This window comes from Lissotriton helveticus, chromosome 1_1 (assembly GCF_964261635.1).
Source record: "Lissotriton helveticus chromosome 1_1, aLisHel1.1, whole genome shotgun sequence".
In the NCBI taxonomy this organism is placed as follows: domain Eukaryota; kingdom Metazoa; phylum Chordata; class Amphibia; order Caudata; family Salamandridae; genus Lissotriton; species Lissotriton helveticus.
The window spans coordinates 685,500,228-685,523,159 of record NC_136057.1 but is presented as its reverse complement, the minus strand read 5'-3'; the positions used below and the strand labels follow the sequence as shown (position 1 = coordinate 685,523,159).

The 22,932-nt window shown below is 43.6% G+C and overlaps 1 protein-coding gene across 3 annotated transcripts in view; it reads right to left on the bottom strand.

Annotated features, from left to right (window-relative positions):
• TSPAN19 (tetraspanin 19) overlaps positions 1-22,932 on the bottom strand; it is a 361,288-nt gene that overhangs the window by 315,421 nt on the left and 22,935 nt on the right. For all 3 annotated transcript variants that reach the window (XR_013606926.1, XM_078674223.1, XM_078674222.1), the window contains exons 2-3: positions 4,986-5,089; positions 4,831-4,903 (exon numbers count right to left, since the gene is read on the bottom strand). Coding sequence is in view for 2 of the 3 variants with exons in the window: in XM_078674223.1 (XP_078530349.1) it covers positions 4,831-4,903; positions 4,986-5,051 (139 nt within the window). In the remaining variant the exon portion in view is untranslated. The remainder of the gene's footprint in view (positions 1-4,830; positions 4,904-4,985; positions 5,090-22,932) is intronic.

Sequence of the window (22,932 nt, the reverse complement as noted above, 5' to 3'; positions counted from 1 at the left end):
AAATCGATGCATTGCCCATTTCCACGGCTCCAATATCGCTGCAGCCCATGTCCCAAAGCATTGGGTCTCTGACATCCGAGACTTCCACTCTGACTTCAATGCAGGCCCTGCTGTGCAGCTGCAGTAATCAGTGCAACACCTGTCCACAACTGTGAAAATCGACGCAGCGCCTGTTTCGCCACCACATCGACCTAGCACGCCTTAATTTTCCACATATCGCACCTGTACGCCAAGTCTCCAGTGATGCCGTAAGGAGCCGAAGCTGCGTGTTCCGAATTCATCACATCATTTCAATACTTCTCCTGTGTGCAGCAGAAATGATGCCTCCATTCCCTTGGGACTCCAGAATCGCGGTATCGCTTGTGTTTTTACGATGCTTCCCTCTTCTGCAGCTGTTTTTTGTCTTGGATTTTGCCGCATCAAAGGTACTTTGTGCTAAAATCAATGCACGAATGGAGTTCTATGGACAAACTTGCTTAAACTTTCAAAAAAGTGATAGCTTTGCTTACATTTGTTGGATTGTTGCCATTTTGGTATTTTTTGGTTAAGATAAAGATTGGTTCTTTTTCTAAACTGATGTGGCGTCCATTTGCAGTGGTTTCACTGTGTTACTGTGTGTTTTATATATAAATGCTTTACACTTATCTCTCAGATAAGCATGACTGCTTGTGCCAAGCTACCAAGGGAGTGAGCAGGGGTTATCTTGGGTGTGTAACTCCCTTACCCTGTCTAGAAGGAAGGGTCCCTTCTTGGACTGGGTGCATCCCATTGCCAACTAGAAGCCCTCATTTCTAACAGGAAGACATTAATTTATAGGCTATTTTGTGATTTCAGCATGTTAATGGAAAGGAATACACATTTTGTTCCAGTGTCCATAAATTATATATAAGAACTAATTTCTTGTAAGCATACACGCATCTATCCCCATAAGTCCTGGACATCAAGATTAGTACTAACATTTTGTTTGACCACTTGTAATGCTGTCACTAAAAGCCCTATACACATTCGAAGTCCAACGATACACTGGGATATTGATGATCTTTTATTTCATGACTCCGTTCTAATGGCTTCAATGAGAGAAAACTTCTTCAAAGAAAATGATGATAACAAGTGCCCTGGAATATCACCTGGGGCACAGCCAAGACTATAACTGATGTGAATTGATATCCAACATGTCACAATTAATCAAAACCATGATCTCAGTAGTGACATCAACTATCATTTCGTGAAGGGCATCAAAGTTCCCCAATGTGCTGGCAACACAATTCCTACAAACTCCTGATACAATGGTACTTAATATCCATTAGACTCAGGAATATGCAGAATATCTACCACATCTACCACATCTGTTGATTAGGAGTGTACTGACTATATGTTAAATTGTGAAATTACACTATAATGTGGTTTAATTGGTGTACTAAGTTATTTGACCTTGCTTGGATTGTTTAATTTACTTTTGACTGGTTTTTCCAAGCTTGTACACCAGATATTTAAAAAAGAGTCTCAGGGAAAGAAAAACTGTGGATAAAACAATAAAATAGAATGACAACATTGACGCAAAAATGTGTTTTTAAAAAACGTGTCAATTTATTCGCTAAGTAAAATCCAGAGATTGGTAAGGTATTGACTTAACAATGGAATCTGCTAGCTAAAGATCCAACAATCAGGACATTTCTCAGTAAGAAAACAAATAGAATTTTCAGATAAGAACTTACAAATAGGAATGTGATGTTTCCTACTTACAAAATGTTTAACAGAGAACAAACAATGATTTCATAAATGTAGTCACTGAAGTATGTGAATATTTGCAATTGACAAGTGCAAAAAATTCAAGTTCCCCACTACAAGGGAATTTTATAACAGGGACTACGTTACTGTTTTTTAAGTTATTAACATATGTTTTACTTTGTGGCTGGTAGCTCATTAATGTGGGAAGTACAATCAGTCCCCTAAGTTAAAGGACTGAAATGCGGACACCTGATGGACCCTAGCCAAGCATTGTGCACAATATCACCATGAGGACACAGCCATCACGGTAAGACTGCACACCCTACTAAATGTGAAGCAAGACCCAACTGGAAGCAATAGAAAACTTACATTTCGCTGAATAGAGTGTGTGTGGAATCAGGTAGGTCCAGGATGAGGACATGGGTCATCCCACTGACTGAATTTCTTTTATTGAAGTTTTATATAGTGCAAACCTGGCCCAAGGGCATTCAAGTACTTTACAAAGAAACCCAGACTATTTTAAATATTTGCTTTACTTTTTTATGCAAAGGACGATACATTACTCGCCCAGAATCACAGAATGTTTAACCAAGGCCAGGATTCAAACCTAACCCTCCCTGTTCCAAAGCTAGTTGTTCTAGACAGGTCACATCTCCTCTCCCGAGTTTCAACATATATATTAGCAGACTAAAAGAAAAAGCACTACAAAAACGTTGTGATTTGCATGCAAATTAAGAAACTATGCCACCATCATGAGCTCATGAACTTGCCAGCATGTTCACTGAATGGATACCCCACATTATGCACTTACCTTACTAGTAGGCAACAAATAACGTTTTCTACCATACAGATAAAAACATGTTACAGCATGTCTCAATTTTTATAGTTTTTAATCAAAATGCAAAATATCTTTAAGAATTGTTACAAATAAGTTCTTCATAAGGAGATACTGCCCACTACTCATGTCAAATTGGAAACTACTGTGACTATGAATACACAGTAACACAACATCAAGTTCCAGGTTTACATGCTATAGTAAAATGGCATTTGCCACTTAGTTTAAACTGACTATGCCTTTGAGGCACTGGAACTAGAATGATGCAACGGTACCATCCTACAGTGGTAAAGAACAGGCATGCCATCTTGGAGCTTACATTATAGGTTTAGTTAATAGTTTAGGATTAACTTCACTAGTTACAACGCAGCTTTCAGGCACTGCTTGCCTTTTGTTGTTGGGTTTCTCCTGTAAAAATATCTATACATACTAGTAATGTAAACTTGGGAAGAGCTTGGTTTCAACACTTTGAATTTGTACTCCATTCTCTGGTATTCTTAACGCACTATTATTTATGATTGAGGATACACCTTAAATATACATTATAACAATTAATTTAAAGAAGTTTACATTTATAGATATTATTACTTGTATCACCTGCCTAACCTGGCACTTAACATCTTTTGTCATTTATTGGACAACATCAATTACTTGCACATCCTTGCGCACACATTTAAGCTTCTAATATTTAATACGGTACCCCTATTTCTACCTTGCAGCTTAACGTTTTGCTATATGGACTTCATAACAGTCTACATCACTTAAACAAGGACAGGCTTTATTTTTATCTAGAGCATAAGATGCACCATTGTACTGATATACGAGGTTCTACATAAGCTAAAAAAGCCTATTATGCAACGTATTATTATAAAGGAAAGCCAATTGTAATCTCAAATAGTTTTTCTTATTGGCACTTCTCTAAGTGACCAACGCATAAATAATTTACTTCTACCTTTTCTTACCCCTCTTTATAGCAAACTACTGTTCAGACAATGTGAATCAGTAGAAATATTTTTACTAAAATGTAGAACCATATAGACCATCTCTCTCTATTACCATCATTAACACTATCCAGGCAATCCCCCGTTTAACTTATATTAACTAACCCATATATCATGTGATATTTGTTCTCTTTACAACATATTGCAAACGTCATGCAATTTATTATGTATATATTTGGTGCCTAATAAAATATTTGAGGACTCTACCTGACAAAGATATTTCTATTTAGCTTTTACCGAAAGTACTATGATGTATTACTTTTTATTTTCTATTTTTTAATTAACACTCTCTATGAATCCAGTAGGGGAGGTTGATCACTATTTTTTTGGGGTACGCAGAATAAACACATTTTGTTTTTTTTAGCTGATTACACAATTGACTGTGCTTTCGCTATATACCTCGTGGAACTTTTCAATGGTTCCTGCATGTTTCTAAGGTATTCTACTAACTACTATGCAATCACCCGAAAATGTCTGTATGATCTCTTATGATGTCACTCAGCTTTGGATACGAACTTCAACGCCCACTCACATTGGTCATAATCATTAGGCTGAATGTATCCAGACATTACTAAAATATGATGTGAATATGGTTTGTCTTCATGTTTCTGACTGTACTATTACTTACAGACACATATCACCTGCTAAAGCTGTGATCCGCGATAAGGAAACGAAAAGAACCAAGTATTGGCTAATGTCTATGTACAAATTCACTGCACTTCAATTGAATTTTTACCTAACAAGGAAAACGCTAACGTATAAAAACAGATGAATATTCTCATTATTTGAGTATTTACATACTCCAGTATTTCTTGTCCATTAAAGTGTACTTTTGATAAGACTCCGGAGGGTATATTTTCAACTCGCATTGAAGGAATATTCTGCCACAGATGTACGGATGTGCTCCACATGTGCGTATGTGCAATGTCCACAGGTAAGAAGAGAGGCAAGCAGTTCAATGCTTTTTACGAAATGTTTATAAAGAGTGTCTGAGAAATAAACAGGGAGCTTCAATGCGATAACAGGGTTCCCATCTTTATAATCGAAACACCATGCAGGTGCTCTTCACTCCAGAGGAGTGTCACATTTTGCTCAAGTGGTATCTGTTCTCTTTCGAGGTGGTGTAGCACAGTACCATTTTACTTTTACCAATCTCTAGATTTTCTTCCATTTCTGATTATTAATCCACAGTGAGTGCCTCTTTGTATTACCTCCATTTTTAATCCAATATTTAAAATAAACATGTGAGGTCACTCATATACTTACCCAAAGCTGTGAAAAAGTTATTCTGGTCATATAAAATCCACAGGCCACATCCAAGAAGTATGAGACCCAGAAGCTACAAGAAGTAAACAAGGGCAATATCATTACTTTAACTCTTTTAAAGCTTTGATTCAAGTACAGGTTGTGGAATTGCTTACCAGAAATACTCCGTTTAAGAGATTAAACAGATATCTCAGGATTGTTATTTTATCTTGTATTTTCATGGTTCTATGTTGCTGTTTTTGGTATACTTTGAAAATATCTGCAATGGAAAAAAAATAGAAAAGCTAAAAATAACAGTCAGCTATCTGATTTAAGCTGCCAATATATAATTAAAACTGACAGTGTAATAAGAAAAGGATGCAGCACAAGGTGCTAGGTAATGTTCATTGTTGTTCATTCAAACATCAGCTGGAATAAATAGTACCTGTCCATATGAGGGCATTGTATTAAGCCTTAAGGTTGCCTTAAGGTAGGGCTTACCTCGTTTGGGGAACGAAAGTGCTGGCTGGTCTGCTAAAGCACAATATTGCAAGTAAGATGGGCAAGAATAGAGAAAGTTATAATTTTTTATTTTCCCCATTATATACTGCTTAACAAAAACACTGGTTTGACCCTATATTTAGGAATTAAGGTGCTAGAACGTTTATGAAGGCTGATTTATTACTATGCTGCACATTGATGAGTTTGTCCAGTATGACTTTGTTCGCGTTTGTTTTGGACGGCCTAGGTTTTATGAAAGTAACACTAGGAATAGCTCAGTCACCGACTTCCACTGATTAGTCTGCATTGGGGTTCAGAAATGAATCCAAGTTTTGAATTAGAAATAAATCCAATCCAAATAATTAGATGGCCATTGCCCTACTTAGGGGCTCATTATGATGTTTGGCGGAATCACTTCTGCCCAGCACCGACTTGGTCACAGCGGACACCCGGTCGGCGGTCCGGACCACCTCATTACGATGCAGCCAAACACTGTTTGGTCGCATTCCCATATTTCACTATGGGACCATGCATTACGGGCGTTACACGGCCGTAATGCATGCTTCCATAGTGAAATGGGAGATGCAGTTTATCCCTGCCCTCAAGGTGCCTGCCACAATGTGCTGGAATCACCAAGGGGGCACCTATGGCCTCTAACCGGAGGCAGTGCACCAAAGGGGGACCCCAAACACGCTTTCTGACATTGTTTCTATGTCGGACAGACCAGCATGGAAACCATGTCGGAAAGCGTGATTGTAATCTCAAAGGCGGAAAGAGCCGCCCTTGAGATTACAGGCCGGATTCCGTCCAGGTTCTCAGAGCCCATCGGAAGCCAGACGGAATGACCGGCTGGTTTCCTTTCCGACTGCCTCCATCATAATGAGGCAGTCAGAAAGGAAACCAACCGGCCTGTTACGCTGCGGCCCTAAAGGATCCAACCTCAGGTCGGAGCCTTTACGGGGCGTATCATAATCAGCCCCTTAGTGTTACCTTCCAAACATTTGATGAAGCGATTATTAACCATCTTATACTAAACAGAAACTGCAAAGATTGTAACTCCTACAGAGCTATGTTTTTAAATGCTGTTGCTGCCCATGGGCCATGTTACAGCAAGTGAGCGTTAGGAGGGTTTAGTTAAGATCCAGTCTTCGCCACAGTATTGGGCTGACTAGTGTCATAAGAGTTTTAAGAAAAGTAAGTGATTGCTTGCCACACCAACTTTCAAAGCATGTGTTGCTTTTGGTTGGAAATATATAGCGGCATTTGTTGATGTAGCTTAAGTAAACATCTGAACAGAGCACAACAACATTCAAAAAACAACCAAACGATACAATTAAAACGTAACATGGCACATCACAAAAGCAGTCAAAACAGAACAGAAGACAACAACCACAGTATAACTTGACAAAACACATTGCAAAATTGCAGCATATAAACAGAACAGCCCAAAAAAACAACAGAACATGTCACCACCACAACATTATTGTCACACCTTACCACCTCCATAATCCTCTTATCTAATAAAGTGATAAAAGGTTTTTGAAGCAAACATTACCTTAACTTACCACTGAGGACATGAAATAGCACCAGTCAAAATGTTTTGTGATCAGTCCCCAACAGTGCTTTAAGCTGCAGCTAATTCATTTAAAAAACAGTTTTCATTCTAGAGGTAAGATGGCGGCCGCTTAGGACGGCCGGGAAGCAGTGAGACCGGGGAGATGTCGGTTCTGATACAGCACGGTAATCAGGCTTAGACACCACACCACCCACGGATCGTCATCAGCGAGGACGGAGGACAGAGTAAAGGACACTAAATCGTATTAATCCTCAAGGGGGAAAAAAACGCTGTATGCTCCTTACCTGCCGCTGGCCGCTTAAGCGGCTTCTATGGGAGTTAGCGCAAGCCGCAAGGAGGCTCACATCGGGAGGCGTGTCAGGAGCCGGATTGCTTGCGGAGTTTGTCGAGCAAGTGGAACGGAGTTCTCGTAGCGGGCGGAGCTCGCTGTTGAGGAAGCGGCGGAGGCTTTGGAAGTCCCAGCGGGCGAGCGTGCACCAAAAGATGGAGGAAAGAACACGGAGCATCCTGGAGGCGGCAGCGGGGATAGAAGAAAGAAAGTGGGGCAGTATATCGTGTGGTAAGGAGCAGTTTGGGGTCAAGGAAAGGAGGAGGGAGATTATGGCTCCCAAAACGAGTGCTAGTGCCAAAGCAGCTGCAAGAAGGAAGGCTGCAGCTGAGCAGGCAGAGTTAATGGTAGAGAGGGAGGCAGATGGCAATAAGAAAAAAAGCAAACATCCCCCGCTAAGAAAACGGTGCAGCAACAAGGGGCAGCTAAGGGCAATCATGGCACTACTCCGATTTCTGACATTTTTCAAAAACTTATTAAAGACAAAGACTCTAATAATGAGGCCATCGAGGAGTTGTCGGAGGAAGGTGGTAGTCCTAAAGGAACTGGTGTGGCTGTAGAGAATGTGTTGGACATACCTCCGCAGCCTGATGATTCTACAAACAAAGAGGAGTACATTAAAGGGAAAGCTGGTTTAGTGGAAGAAACTGAAAATAACACCACTGTGTCTCCGAACCCAGAAGCTGATATAGCCCCTCTGGTGCTGGAAGAGGAGCTGGAAGAAGAGGCCAGCGAAGGTACAGGTGATAAGAAGGAAGCCCCCAGTGAGGCTTTCTTTTCAGTCTCAGAGGGGGGGGAATGGTGGGACGAAGACGATGATAGTCTGGAGCAAGAGATCAGTGGTTCAGCCACCGACAGTGAGCCAGAGAAGGAAGATTTAAGCCCTCCGACAACTGCGGTAAAATTCAATACAGGTGCAAAAATACATGGACAGAAACGTGATCATCCAACGACTAATTCTGCGTTGGAGAGCCCGGGAGGTGAAGCAGCACAGATGTCACTTCTGGAGGTGATACACCAAGAAATAATCGCACACAGGGAAGAGGCTCGACAGGAAAGTCGCAAATCATAGGCTGCGGTCAGGAAAATACAAGGAGCAGTAAGGAAGTTGGCTAAGGTGTGTGTGAATCTGGGAGAGCGGGTTACTAACTTGGAAGAAAGAGTGGTGTCGACGGAAGCAGAGACAGCGGCTGCCTCCAGCAAGGTAGATCTACAAGGTGAACAGTTGGTAGATGTGCAATGGAAGCTGGAGGCGTTGGAAAATAGATCTCGGCAGAATAACCTGCGTGTACTGGGGATACCAGAGGGATCAGAAGATACGGACATGAGAGCCTTTGTGGTTAAGTTGTTCGAACACGCTTTCACGGAGCTGAAGGGATGGGATTGGGCAAAGGAGATTCAGAGGGCGCATCGCATTCCCTTTAAAATCCACAAAAATGCCAAGGAGGGAGATAAGCCCAGAGCAATTTTAATATTTCTTGGTAACTATAATTTGAGGCAGGCAATTTCAGAAAGGGCAAGACCGGACCTGAAAAAGAATGTTGATGGCTTCTCCTTTTTCGTTCGCCCGGATTTCTGCCACGTCACGGTGGAGAGACGCTGGAGATTAAGGCAGATGATAAAACTATTTCAGGACAAGGGTATGCAGGCATACTTAATCAATCCGGCACAGCTGAAAATAATTAACGGTGGGAGAACCTTGTATTTCTCCTCCGAAGTGAAAGCTAAGGAATATTTGGACACACAAGGGGTTTAGTATACTCTGCAGATGTGAACAGGAATAACTCTATGGTAGATATGATTAATCTCAAAATCGGTTGAAATAGAAATCAGTAATAATGTGTGGGGTGTGGTGTGGTGTGTTGTGCTGGGTAGGGTGGTGTGGACAATGGTGTTACAGGTACTAGGGTGGGATATTTAGAAATCTCCTCGGTCATTACTGCGAACCATCACGTGCACAGACCAGTAGGTCTGAGCGCCTCTGAAAAGAGGGGGTGGCAGGGGGGGCTGGAGGGGTTGAAGGGGGGAAAGGGAGGGAAAGTGAGGAGGAGGGGGGGGAGGCGGGGGGAAGAGAGGGAGTAGTGGGGGGGAAAAAATAGAGAAAAACTTTGAGATGGAAATGGGTCTGATGTTGGCATATAGTAGATTCATGGATAACAGACAGGTCAGAAGTAGAAACTTTGTTAATAATGTCAAACATTAAGATATGCACCATCAATGTAGGGGGGCTAAATGAATGGAAGAAACGACAGAGATTAAGCCACTTTGCTAAATTTAATAATATTGACATACTGTGTATACAAGAAACCCATCTGCCCTGGGCTAAAAGGAAGTTACTGAATATACACGGATATATTATGCTAGGATGCTCGTCACAATCATCTACAATAAGGGGGGGTGGCCATTATGGGGAAATGTAATGTGGGGGGAGTGAGACGTACCAAAACGGATGGGTCCGGTAGATGGGTTCTGGTGGAATTGAATATAGGCATTACATTGTATGTGATCTATGGATCAAATGAAGATGAGCCAGCAGTATTTGACGAGCTAGAAGAGGAGGTAGCTAATTGGGGTACCCCTATGGTATTGTGCGGAGACATGAATATATCGGCTGATTGGAGGCAGGGAGGTAAATATACAGGACGCAAACATAAGGTATATAGGGCTTTAGGCTCCCTATTACAGTCTCATGGTCTGACCGATGTATGGGGGGAAAAACTGCCTGGGGATCCAGGTTTTACTTATTTCTCATATCCAGCCCAGAAATACTCTAAGTTGGACTATTTCTTTGTCTCAACGGGGGAACTATGCAATGTTAGAATTGCCAAGCTCCCAAGAATAGTCTCGGATCACAACCCTCTGATATTAACATACAAAGTGCATAATATTCCTAGGAGAACAACTAAGTGGACTTTCGAAAGGAAACTACTAAACGATGATAGGTTTGTTAAGCACCTCAAACAGTGGGCGAAAGAGTTTTTTGACATAAACAGATATAGCTCATCCCGGAACGGAGTAATGGGAAGCCTTCAAGGCATCCTTAAAGGGGGAGACGATCAGCTGCTCCGCCAGGGTAAGGAAGGAAGATAGAAGCAAAGTGGAGAAGCTCATTTCAGAGTTAGCAGTTTCAGAGAATCGGCATATAGAGGAAATAGGATCAGGCAAGGATGGTAGTGAAACTAGCGTTGCGTATAAGACAAGAAACCAATCGAAATAATATCCGCAAGATTGAAGATAATGGAATAGAATATACGGACCCGAAAGAGATAATGGGTGTGTTCCGTAAATTTTAGCAAAAACTATATGATCAGGAGGCGGGCTGGGTACCATCTAGGCAAGGGCCCGGATATGTATGTCCGGTTCTAGAGGATAAAGACAGGGAGCAGTTGGAAAATGATATAACCCTAGAGGAGATAAGGACTGCATTACAGGATTTAGCAGCAGGTAAAGCTGCAGGTCCAGACGGGATACCTATGGAAGTTTATAAGATCTTAGGGGAGGAAATTCTTCCATTGCTCGTAGATCTTTTCAACTGAATAATTTGTTCGGGGAAGATCCCTGACTCTTGGAAACAGACCAATATTGTAGTGTTCCATAAAAAGGGTAAACCTGAGGAAAACCCGGGCTCTTATCGGCCAATATCGCTGATGAACGCGGACACCAAACTGTATTCTAAGGTGTGGGCAAAGAGGCTAGGGGGGATCATTGGCCAGCTTGTCTCTCCGTGGCAGCACGGGTTCGTTCCAGGGAGAGGTACTACAGATCACACTTCGCGTGCGATCTCGCTATTTGATGCTATCGCTGTCACGGGGGGAGAAATGGCCATGATCCTCCTAGACGCCGAAAAAGCCTTCGACCGTGTGGTCTGGGAATTCATGTGGGAAGTTTTGGTCAGTAGAGGTTTCGGAGAGAAGTGTAGGAAAGCAATAAAGGCTATGTATTTGGATCCAGTAGCTAGAATTACAACTATGGGCCTGCAGTCGGATGAGGTGGTAATTAGAAGAGGAACTCGTCAGGGATGCCCTTGCTCTCCATTACTCTTCTCACTTTATATAGATCCCCTAATCAGGGAAATTCTAGCTTCAGATAAAATCTCCCCTGTTATATTAAATGGGCATACCACCAAATTATTGGCTTATGCGGACGATTTGGCAATTGTCACTACCAACCCGCAGGCGGCCATAGTAGAACTAAGTCAACTGGCTAACGCCTTTGGAACCCGCTCTGGGTATAAGCTGAATGAAGAAAAAACTATAATAATCAGCACTAATAATATCTATAAAGTCGACCAGAGGTATGTGGAGTCTGCAGTTTATCTGGGGGTGAGGATTAATGCAAATGTGGAGAAAATTATACAAGAAAATTATGTACCCTTAATTGTCGCAATAGACAAAGAACTAAGAAGAATAGATGTTTTACACTTATCTCTGATTGGCAGAGTGAATGTTTTGAAGATGTCAATATTCCCGAGAATATTGTACTTATTTCGTGCCATACCTCTGCTAGTAGAAGAGGGGCTGTTGAAGAAAATGGAAGCTGTTTTCTCCCAATTTGTGTGGCAATATGGGAAAATTCGCCGATCTTTCGCTCGATTATCGGCACCACTGGAGGGAGGGGGACTGTCTGCACCAAATTTGAGGCTGTATCACTGGGTGTGTCTAATGATGCAAATGAATGTTCTATTTAAATATGTTGATATAGCTGTGCCGATTGGTCTGGACAGAACCCCCACAATATATGAATTGTTAGTAGGAGGGAAAGCATTGGGGCTCCTAACACGAGAAATAAACCTTAGGTATTTTAAAAGGAGTAAAAGTAGGGTGATGCTTAGTGCTTGGGGCACCTGGAAGTCAATAATGAGATTCCTGAAAATTCCGAAGATTAATAGTATATTAGACCTGTGGCGGTCAAATCCATTTGTGCATCTTGGACAGAATAGTAATAGTAGGTTATGGAAGGAGCTGGGTATTAGTTGTTTGGGGGATGTCATGGTTGAGGATGAACTACTGGGATTTGATACACTTCAGCAAAAGTTTGGTATACCTGCTAGTCAATGGCTCTTATATAGACAACTGGAGCAAACAGTTAAGTCAATCAGACCTAGGATTTCAATCCAGGAGCCTAATTCGTTTGTGAACTATGTAAGGAATGGTGGCAAGAAGATTAAAATCGGGTATAGTTATCTCTTGCAGGGTTTGGGGGATGACATCGGACAAATTGAATCTGATTGGGCGGAAAGAATTGGAGATCCTGATATAGATATAGACTTTGCCTTAGCATTGAATAAGAAAATATTAAGAGCTTCAAATTTAAAGGCACAGCACTACAAGACTATTTTTAACTTATATTACACGCCTGCCAAGCTGTTCAAGTGGGGTAAGAGAGAAAACGATAGGTGTCCCAGGTGTGACCAAAGCCCTGCAGATTTATCCCACATGTTTTGTAAATGTCAGAATCTTACTCCAGTTTTTAAAGAAATTGAAAGGTTTTTAACGGGGCTGCTAGAGCAACAGATCACTCTATCCCCTACTATTGTTTTGATTGGTAGAGACGAAAACCTAAAACTAGAGTACGAGGCCGAAGCACTTATTTTTCTATGTATGGCTGTTTTTAGGATTTTAATCTCGGCTGGTTGGAAAGACTCTGTAGCTCCCACTTTCCAGATGTGGTTAACTAGGCTTTTGGGAACTCATAATATAGAGGAATGTTTGTACGATTTTAAAGGAAAGAGGGTGAAAGAATTTGGTAAGAAGATATGGGCTCCTCTTAGAAATTGGAGAGAAATTAGATGAATAAGAGTTCACAGATCTATAGGTGACGCTGATTGTCTTCCCTTATGTACTACTGTCCGGAACAAACATGGTTGTATATCTCCTACGATTGTATTTATAAGATGTATACTGTATTTTCAATGTCTGATTTTATCCTGTTGATTAATGTAATAATGTATTTTTTTGTGATACCCGGAACCATCTCAATAAAAAAAAAAAAAAAAAAATTGTTTTCAAGGAAGGTCCATTTTTATTTTTAGATTTTTTACTATCTGAATTCATTGTCTAAGTAGATCCAGAGAAGCTATTCAATGCAAAATTCAACACTGGGTTCTTAGGTCTAGTTATTATGTCGTACATCTGGGGCTTAAAGAATCTTATTTTTTTAATGCTTTTGGATTCAATGGTAACCTAAATGCTTAATATGAGCTGGTGCTTGTCGGTGCAGGCCACTGGCACTCGTTTTCAAGGACCAGCACTTATTTTTTCGCATGAGACATTTACTGAGAGTCAGAGAGGGGAAAACAAACAAAGCAGATTGCCGGAGGAAGAGACAGACAGAAAACCGTCAAGAATGGAGAAAGCAGAAGCCTGCAACAGCGAGATGGGCAGGAAGTGCCTGGTACTGAATTAAAAAGGTCTGAGGTGAATTCAAGACTATGCAGCTGTACCAGCTGTGGGTTTCTGAGCAGAGCTGCAGGCACCTGTATTCAGTCTTTTACAAATCAAGCACTGATCTGACTAAAAAATCCCAGTATCCAAGCGTGTCGGCTACGGCTATGCCATTGCCACAATTTTATCAAATTATTTATAAGCGGTTTAAATGATCACCTGAAAAGTACATCATCAAGGGGCTTGATTAAGATGACAGAATGGTGTTGTGTGCTCTCCGCCAGGCCACATTAGCAATCCTAAGGCATCCTGATGCCCAGTGCAGCCAGCGCGGTAGCCTGATTCAGGAACAAGGCGGGATGCCCTCTCCTTGTTGGGAAAACACTGACAGCAGGCATAGAACTTGCAGAGACAACCTCTGACTCAAGGTGGCAAGTGAATTATAGCAAGTTGGCCCCTGCTGGTTGAAAAAGGGGCAGACCGCCGGCCCAAAAGTGAGACTATGGTGGTGGAGAGAGACAACTAGTAGCAGTGCGAAGAATCCCAGTCAATGAAAGAAGGTAAGGTGCTCTCCATAGGGAGCACGCCAGGAAGCAACCAGACAAGATTAGTACTCACTAAGGGAGAGCTGTCGGCAAACAGGGTACTGGGAGGAGAAAAGGCCCTGAGGCCCATAGGAAATTGACTACCCCACAGCATGAACAAATCGCCTCTATCAGGGGTTGTATGTCAATACAACGCGGTGTTTACACCGCACTACCATTACAACGCTGGTTTACCACGACTTGCGCAGTAGGGTGCTGGACTTAGGAATAGTAAGATTTAATATTCCAAAACCAGCCTACGTACCGTAGGGAAGGTGTTGGAATAGTAAATCTACTATTTCTTAGCCTAGAGCGCCCTCCAGCGCAAGTCGTGGTAACGACTTGCATTGTAAAACCATTGTTGTAATGGTAGTGCGGTGTAAACACCTCGTCGTAATGGATTTTCCCCCTATCAGGGGAGCCTGGATCCTCTAGCAGATGTGACAGGCCATGCGATGCCAACGAGATAAGCAAACACAAGGAGATGATGGACGGAGCGCTGAAACTTTTCAGACACTCACGAGTCACAGATCTGGGTTGAATCCATCATCATTCTTTAGCTCACTTCGCCACCTCAGTTCAGACCCAGCTATATGCAAATCAGTCTTGACCTTGTGCCTCATGGGAACAGTCCAGCCCAAACTGCCAAGCCAGGACTTCCCTGAATCGGAAACAAGCATCCTGGGACCGGTTTCTGGGTAACACCCTTCATCAGCTAGGCTAGCTTGAATCCAGTGGCAAGGGACCCACGTCTGTGCATACTCTGCCAACTAAGGACGAACAAAGCAAACCCAAGGAGATGATGGATGGAGCGCTGAAACTTTTCAGACACTCATCCCCAGTCACAGATCTGGGTTGAATCCATCATCATTCTTTAGCTCACTTCGCCACCTCAGTTCAGAGCCAGCTATATGCAAATCAGTCTTGACCCTGTTCCTCATGGGAACAGTCCAGCCCGAACTGCCAAGCCAAGTCTTCCCTGAACAGGAAACAAGCATCCTGGGACCGGTTTCTGGGTAGCCAGGCTAGCTTGAATCCAATGGCAACAAGATAATCGGTCTGTAGCACCAAGAGGCTACCTGCCGGGGTCCCAGTCAGCAGATGTTGAGACTCTGGGAGGTGAGCTGAGGTTCTAGGGGTGAAGGCGAGGCTTGATGTTAGGATGGGAAAGACCCACCCCATTATTTTATTTAAAATATATATTACTGCCATACAGTGGACTTTCTACCCCTCTCCTCCCCGGAGGCAGATCTGGGGTAATTTCCCCATCTGCCCACTGGGGGGGCAGAAAGACTGTTGCCCCATTTACTTGGGTGGGCATGGCCATGCCCATGCAGGGCAGCCTCACACCTATATTTTTTTAGTAACACTCCCTGGCATCTAGTGGGCGTTCTGCCCCCCAGGGGGACAGATAGGGTAATTACTACAATGTGCCCCCAGTGAGTCAGAGACACTGATGTCCCATTTATTTGGGGTGGGGTTATGGCAATGCCCATGCTGGCAGCAACCAACCCTATATATTTTTTTTTAATTCCCCCTAGAGGGCAGATTAGGGGAATTACCTCAAACTGCCCACCAGGGGGTCAGAAAGACTGCTGGTTCATTCAGTTGGGGGAGGGGGGTGTTGGACCCGGGGTCTCCGCACTTAGGGTAGCTTGGCACAAGGTGGTACGGCCTCTCTCCAAGGCAAATTGTCGCACTTGCGTCACACTCAATTCAGTAACACAGCGTACCTCCACTTAAAAATGACACCACACCATCTTTAGAAAAAGTAGAAAAGCTTTATCTTTCCTTTAAAAACTGGTTTTCAGTTTCATCAGCAATATTGTTTTATCACATTAGATTTCCTGGTTACTGGATTACAGGTTATCACAACAATTCAAAACATGCCAGAGAACCCCCAGAGAACCCTTCTCATTTGTCTCACTATTAGTAGGTTATAGAATACTTCATTACATGCCAAACCTTATTTCAGCTCCAGGGGCTATTAATCAGGCCTAGAGGCAAATTAACAGGACACCTCGCAACCTATCTCACACAGGTAGCTGAATTGTTCTTCAACTGAGCAATATTTAAAATTTGGACAAGGTAGGAATTTTCATCAAGCTATTCAGGCATAAGGTTATTAACACAAGACCTTCGTTTTATACAGAGTTAACTTCCATTAGCTTCCACAGAGCAGGATTCTTTAAGTCTTTACATGGCAAAAACCCTGGAGTCTTAAACAGTAAACTGCCACCTATAGCGTACCAGACCTTGCCCTGCTTCACATGAGAAAAGTACGTTCTTACTGTAGATCAGCAGTTATCGTTTGAGTCATGCGTTTCCTTTCCTTCCCCCCTTTTCTTTATACCCTGCTTATTTCTGTAGGGAAAGATGTGGACGCTGTTCTTAGTATGGAGGTAGGGAGGAGTTAGGGATTCCTCTCTTCTTCTCGATCTTTTCTCCCAATGTCCCAGGGCAGGCCCCCGGTAAGAGATTCCCCCCTCCCCTTTCTCCAGAGCAATGCGCGTCTCCCCTAGGATTCCTCCTTCTCTTCGCGTTACCCCCTGGCTTCACCCTCGCAGTGACGGGAGTTAACGCGCCTCCTTGATAACTCCTCTTCCTCAGGGCGGGCGCACCTCTTCCAGGCCCGCCCCGCTCCCTTTTCTGCAGCAATGGGAGGACTCGCCGGAGAGCAAGCGCGCCCCCTCAGCAACTCCTCCTTCCAGACGGGCGTGCCTCCTCTAGGCCCGCCCCACTCCCTCCTCCGCAATATTGATAGGACGGGTCTCAGAACGGCGTCCGCTAACAGCTGGCGGCCTGGTCCGATGCCGCTCACACCCCGTCAGCCCGAGCCTCTCTCTCCTGACAGACCTTGCGAGCCTATCGACCAGTGCTCCGTCGGCCTCCAATCCACCGGGACCCCGGTCCCCTCCACAAAAGTTCCACTTGGGCCACGGCAGTGTCACCAATCAAGCGCGAACCGCTCAGGTCAGTCTAGGGCATTAATTAACAGGCTCTAGCGTTTTACATCAGGCAGCTAGAGTACGGGCTAGTCCAGGCGCTGGGTGATATCGTGACAGGGAAAGGGCTAATACGCCAAGTCTCAGGCTATCACGGAGGGGGGCCCACTCACCCTCACCGGACCAGTCAAGTTTTCTTTTCCACAACCTGGCCTCCTTCCAGTTGTTACGCCGCTTTGAATGGAAATGTCCACACGGGGTCAGGTCAATGGACCAGTGGTAGCTTCAGATGAGAGAATAGCAGCCACTGAAGGCAGTCAATCCTTCCACAATGTGCCAGCCTCCTTACTCCACAGCCTGGACTCTCAGTTGAACCTTCTCCATTCACCTCCTCACATCACACTAAAATGGCCGCCCAACATTCTATCTTGTATATCCTGGGCCCAGAGTGTCTAGAGTGGACCAGAAGGTTCTGGAACCCCTCCTAACATCCCTATGGTCCCCAGCTGTGTGGTAAATTCTGACAGTTAGCAGGCCACCATTTTGTGATGGAGCACCTACTCTTCCTCCATTTTAGAGGAGCACCTGCACTTCAGTGCTAATTAGTAGCAATGAAGCGCCCAGAGACGTAGGGTCAACACCAAAAAAAAAAAAAGAATGTAGTGAACATACAAAAAAATAGAAGGCAAAAAGGGGGTAAAAATTATGAGGGACCACCCAAAGGGCTGACAGGTCTAACAGGGGGCATGGCCATCACCCCTAAATTAAAATTAAAAAACCTTTCCATGCGGTCTAGTGGGCTTTCTGCCACCACGGGGGCAGGTCAGGGGTAATTTCCCCCATCTGCCCTACAGGGGGACAAAAAGACTATTGTCCCATTTACTTGAGTTGGGGGCATAGCCATACCCATGCTGGGCAGCCTCCACCCCTACATTTAAAAAATAAATCCTTGGCTTCTAGCGGCTTTCTGCCCCCTGGGAAATGGAGCAGTAAGACTGTTGCCCTATTTAGTTGGGGAGAGGGCATGGCCAGGTCCATGTGGGCAGCTCCAACCCCATATATATTTTTTTTAATTCCCTGCCATCTAGTGGGTTTTCTGCACTACCCCGGGGGGGCAGATTGGGGATAATTACCTCATCAGCTCCCCCAGGGGGCCAGAAAGACTGTTTCCAAATGTATTTGGGGTGGGGGCATGGTCATTCCTATGCTGGGTAGCCTCCACCCCCACAAACCTATAGTATCAATAATACCTGGTGTCTAATGGTCTTTCTGACCCCCCGCCGCCCACCAGGGAGCAGATCGGGGTTTTTGCCCCATCTGCCCCCAGGGGGCAAACATACTGTTTCATATTTTTGGGGGGCTGGGGCATAGCCATGCCCATTTTGGGCATCTCCCACCCCTAAAGCCCTATTAAATTAAGTATTATCTGGTATCTGGTTTGCTTTCTGCCCCCCCCCCACACATGGCAGCAGATCAGGTGTCATTGCCCCCATCTACCTCCCAGGGGAGGCAAAAAGGCTTAAATAAAAAAGTAATTAAGAGTGAGCACAAGCCCTTGCCCAAAGGCCGCTCCCCCATCCCTGGTGTGTACTGGGTGGATTCGTGCTTGGGGATCGCTCTCCTGTGGTGATCTCCAAGCAAGGATCCAATTGGGCAGAGGTAGCATTGGAAAGGGGAGATTCTCCCCTTTTCAATGATACCTCTCCAGTTAGAATCAGTGCTTGGGGTTGGGATATCACTCCGAGTACTGATTCAGTAAAAGTAAAACAAGCCTACTGGGTCATTTTACTTTCACTTTCACTACGAATAAGTCAGCGTGCCCTGTGAGCAGATCGACATTGCAGTAAAAAAAAAATCAGACTGCTCAGGAAGCTCTTTCTGAGCAGCCTACTGTTGGAAAAAATAAAGGACACCATCTGGTGCCACCAGAGGGGCCTTTATTTATATTTCCAGTGCCAGCCAATGGCCGACACATGCACTGGGGAGGTAGTGCGAGTAGCTTAGGGTGAATTGTACTCATCTGAGTCTATTCTTTTGCAGACTTTGCAGTGCCAGAATCAGTAAAGACCAGGGATGCTGGTATGCTGTCGGCTGGAATGACTGGACAATCAAGATTGAAGTCGTTCCAGGAAGCTGGACAGGATGTGCAGGTAAGTCTGACAACTGAACAGGTGCTTTCTTCCACTGGTGCTGAGTTACCACTTGACAGGCAGGGTGTGGCAGGCAGGCATGCCTTATATAGGCTTTCATAGGGTCTGGATTAAAAATGGCCACCTAGAAAATTCAAGAATGTTTCGGATTCAAAATGGCCGCCAAAAAGGTTCCAGAAGGTTCTTAAGATAGGTAACCTAGTGGAAGTGAGCCAAAACCGAGTGGTGGTGAAGTATGTGGGCAGACGATCCAACTGGCTGTGAAACTACTCCATTGTGTTGTGTATGACTACAGTGTTTCATGGGGCCCCTGGTGATGTTGCAGGGATAGCAACAACTCAGGGCATGCCATATTAAAGGTCATGACAGATAGATAGAAAATACAGGCAACTGTATGGTTGATATTGCCTATTAAAATGATGCAAAATTTCCACTTACAAAGTAGGAATGTGCGATGCAATATGTTTGGCACTTTTTTAATGTTGGCTCTGACTTAAGTTATGGCTGCTGAGATATTTATAATAATTATCATTATTCTGAAACATTTACATTGCAAATGATCATGCATAATAAATACCCACTCATTGTGTGAGCTATCTCTCACCTGGAACCAGGATGGGGTTTGACCTTTAAACCCCTTGCAGAGGAGAAATCCTCTGACAGGTTTTGTCTGACTCCTAACACTCCCTATCTAATAGAGCATAACTCATTGGAGAGAACAGTGTAAGCCATCGGAAAGTTATCATTTTCCCAGAAGAGGGTACCATATATATTGTTTACTTTTTGGCCTAGGGAAATCTACCCAATGGGTCACAGTTTGCAGGGAACATAACAAAACCGAATCAGGGTCGTATTCAAAAACCTTATGAATGTGAATTGACTTTAGAGAGAATGAGTCTTTTGGTGCTCACATATTTAGAGCACATTATGTTTGTCTTTAGATGACCTTATTGGGATACTGCCCATGCAGTTCTCTTACAATTGCTTTGAACAAAATTCAGCCAGGAAGTGTTATACTTGGCATACTATGTTGTCAAGTGTTTCCGGCATGGCCCATTGTAGGTTTCCCTATGTTAGCCTAAATGTGCACATTATAGTCCTCATTTTATTTGCACACTTTACCATATAGAAGCGCTGGATTTCACACGGAACCTGCATATGTTTTTGTGCTCAGTTCTTTTTCTGGGATTAAGTCTGAACACCACAGACAAGGTCAAACAACAATGTCCCTTGTTATTCTTTCTGGCCGGGTACTGGCACCAAGACATAACACAAAAATGAAGCTGTTTATGTGCACACATGAATTCAACAAAAGGAGGGAGGGAGAGGAAGAAGTGGATTCAATTTCCCCTAACAATTCGTTAAAAACAAAATAGAATCCACTCAGAAGGTGGTAGTGATCCCTAAAGTGATGGGGAGCACACAGTGTTGTTTGAATACCCCTCACACACCAACAGGCCCCTTGGTGTCATGCTTCATCATCGGGGCCTTCGCATCCCTCTACGGGATGCGGCGTGCTGCGACTCACGGATACGTAGGAGCACTGATAGTGAACTATGTGTTTGTGTGTGTGAGAGGGAGAGTGAGTAGTGAGGTGAGAAAAGTGGAGGATAAAAAATACCTGGCTCGTAGGAAAAAATATTTATTATGTCCTCGGCTGGTATTGTTAAAAGGGGTGCAAGACGAGGTTGTCAGTTATACATATTAGGGTATATCAACCTCAAAAAGTGCGTCGACATGTTTCGGAGTATAGCGACTCCTTCTTCAGGACGAGGATATGCACGACTATCCTCACCTTACTCACATGGGATTTTTTTTTTTTGTCAAAGTGTATTCTACAAAAAACACTAGGTGAAATGTACCTATAAGTGTTATGGTATGGACAAGCTCTGTTGCGCCCAATTGGCGTTGAAGATATAGAACCTGTAGGATAAATCAAAAGCATAATAAACATCACAGTCGGACGTCCAGGACCAGGAAAAATAATTCCACACATGTATGCAATGTGTATGCGTCTAAGAACCAAATGGGAGACGCTGGTTATTCGCGCATGTGTATTACGCACTGGGGAGCACTAGGAGGTTTTGACACATGAATGCAATGCACATGCCTCTACAAGCCAAATTGCGAGACGCTGGTAGTTCGCGCATGCGTGTTACGCACTGGGGAGCTGTTATGATGTGGCCGAAATATAAATGATGGGAAGTAAAGTGCACATATCGGGCTTGACAATATTTGACATGGAATTGCTCAACAGGTTAGAGCAATGGCCACAACACAAGGGGGGGTTGGTATTATATAAACGTGGTCTCCACATTCAGACCTGCTCTTTTAGGACATTGAATCGTTGGCTGACAGTCAGTACAGTTTATACATCAGTTATTCACAGTATTATAGTTCAATTTTTTTTACAGGTCAATTTTTTATAGGAGGTTTTTTGTCTGATTATTTTCCCAAGAGCACGTAAAAGTGGTATGCATAATTAAGGGGTGTCCATTAGGTCAAGATGGATCATCGCAATTGGCTCCAAGGAATGGAGTCGTTCAATCCACTGGTGTCTGTCCCTAGACAGAACACCCACCTTTGCTCTTTTTCGAATAGACCAACCTCCGTTGGTAATTGTTCAATCACTGTCCACTGTATTTCGTTCACACAGTGTTGGTGTTCCAGGAAATGTGCTGCCATTTTTGTGGTTGATTTTTTACATCTTATGTTGCTTTTATGTTCATTAATCCTGATTTTGACCGCCCTTGTAGTCATGCCCACATATTCTTTGTTGCAAGGGCATGTGATTAGATACACAACGTTCTTACTATTACAATTAGTGAACGTGCGTTGTTCCCATCTAGTGCCATTCATGAAGGTAAGGGTCTGACTCTTTTTAGTTAGATGACAGCTGTTGCAGTTTCCACAGGGATGGTGGCCATGTAGCCCCTGCAACCTTGTTTGTTGTTTTTTCGTGGTTGGTGGTCTCGTGTGTACAAGAATGTCTTTTAGATTCTTGCCCCGCCTGTGGGCAAACAGAGGTTTCTCCAGATTGAGCGAACCGCTTGTCAAAATGCGCCAGTGTTTATTAACCAGTTTTGAAACTTGGTTTGAAACTGAACTGTACGTTGTGACACAGACTGTTCTACTGGATGTGTTTTCTATGGCAGGTTTGTCTTCAAGGAGGGCTTCACGGTTGTTATTTCTCGCCCTTTTCATTGCTTTTTGAATGACCTTGTCTGGGTACTTTCTTTGTTTCAGTTTTTCACCCAGATCTCGGGCTTGGGTTTTGTATTTGGCTATGTCGCTGCAGTTCCGGCGTAGGCGTAGGAACTGTCCGTATGGTAAATTCTCCCTCAGGTGACGTGGGTGGAAGCTGTCCAACCTGAGGAGACAGTTCCTCGCCGTTGGTTTGAAATGAGTCTCAGTTTTTAACAGACCTACCTTGTGATAGATGTTCAAATCTAGGAAAACCATTGAGTCGTTGGACATTTGATGGGTGAATTTCAGAAAAGGATTTTGGTTATTTAGCCAATGCATGAACTCAGTGATTGATTGGCCATCCCCTTCCCAAATCACCAGAATGTCATGTATATAGCGTCGCCAAGTGCGGATTCTTTCCCTGAAGGGGTTGTCTGGGTGGAGAATCCTGGAGGATTCTAGATGGTGAA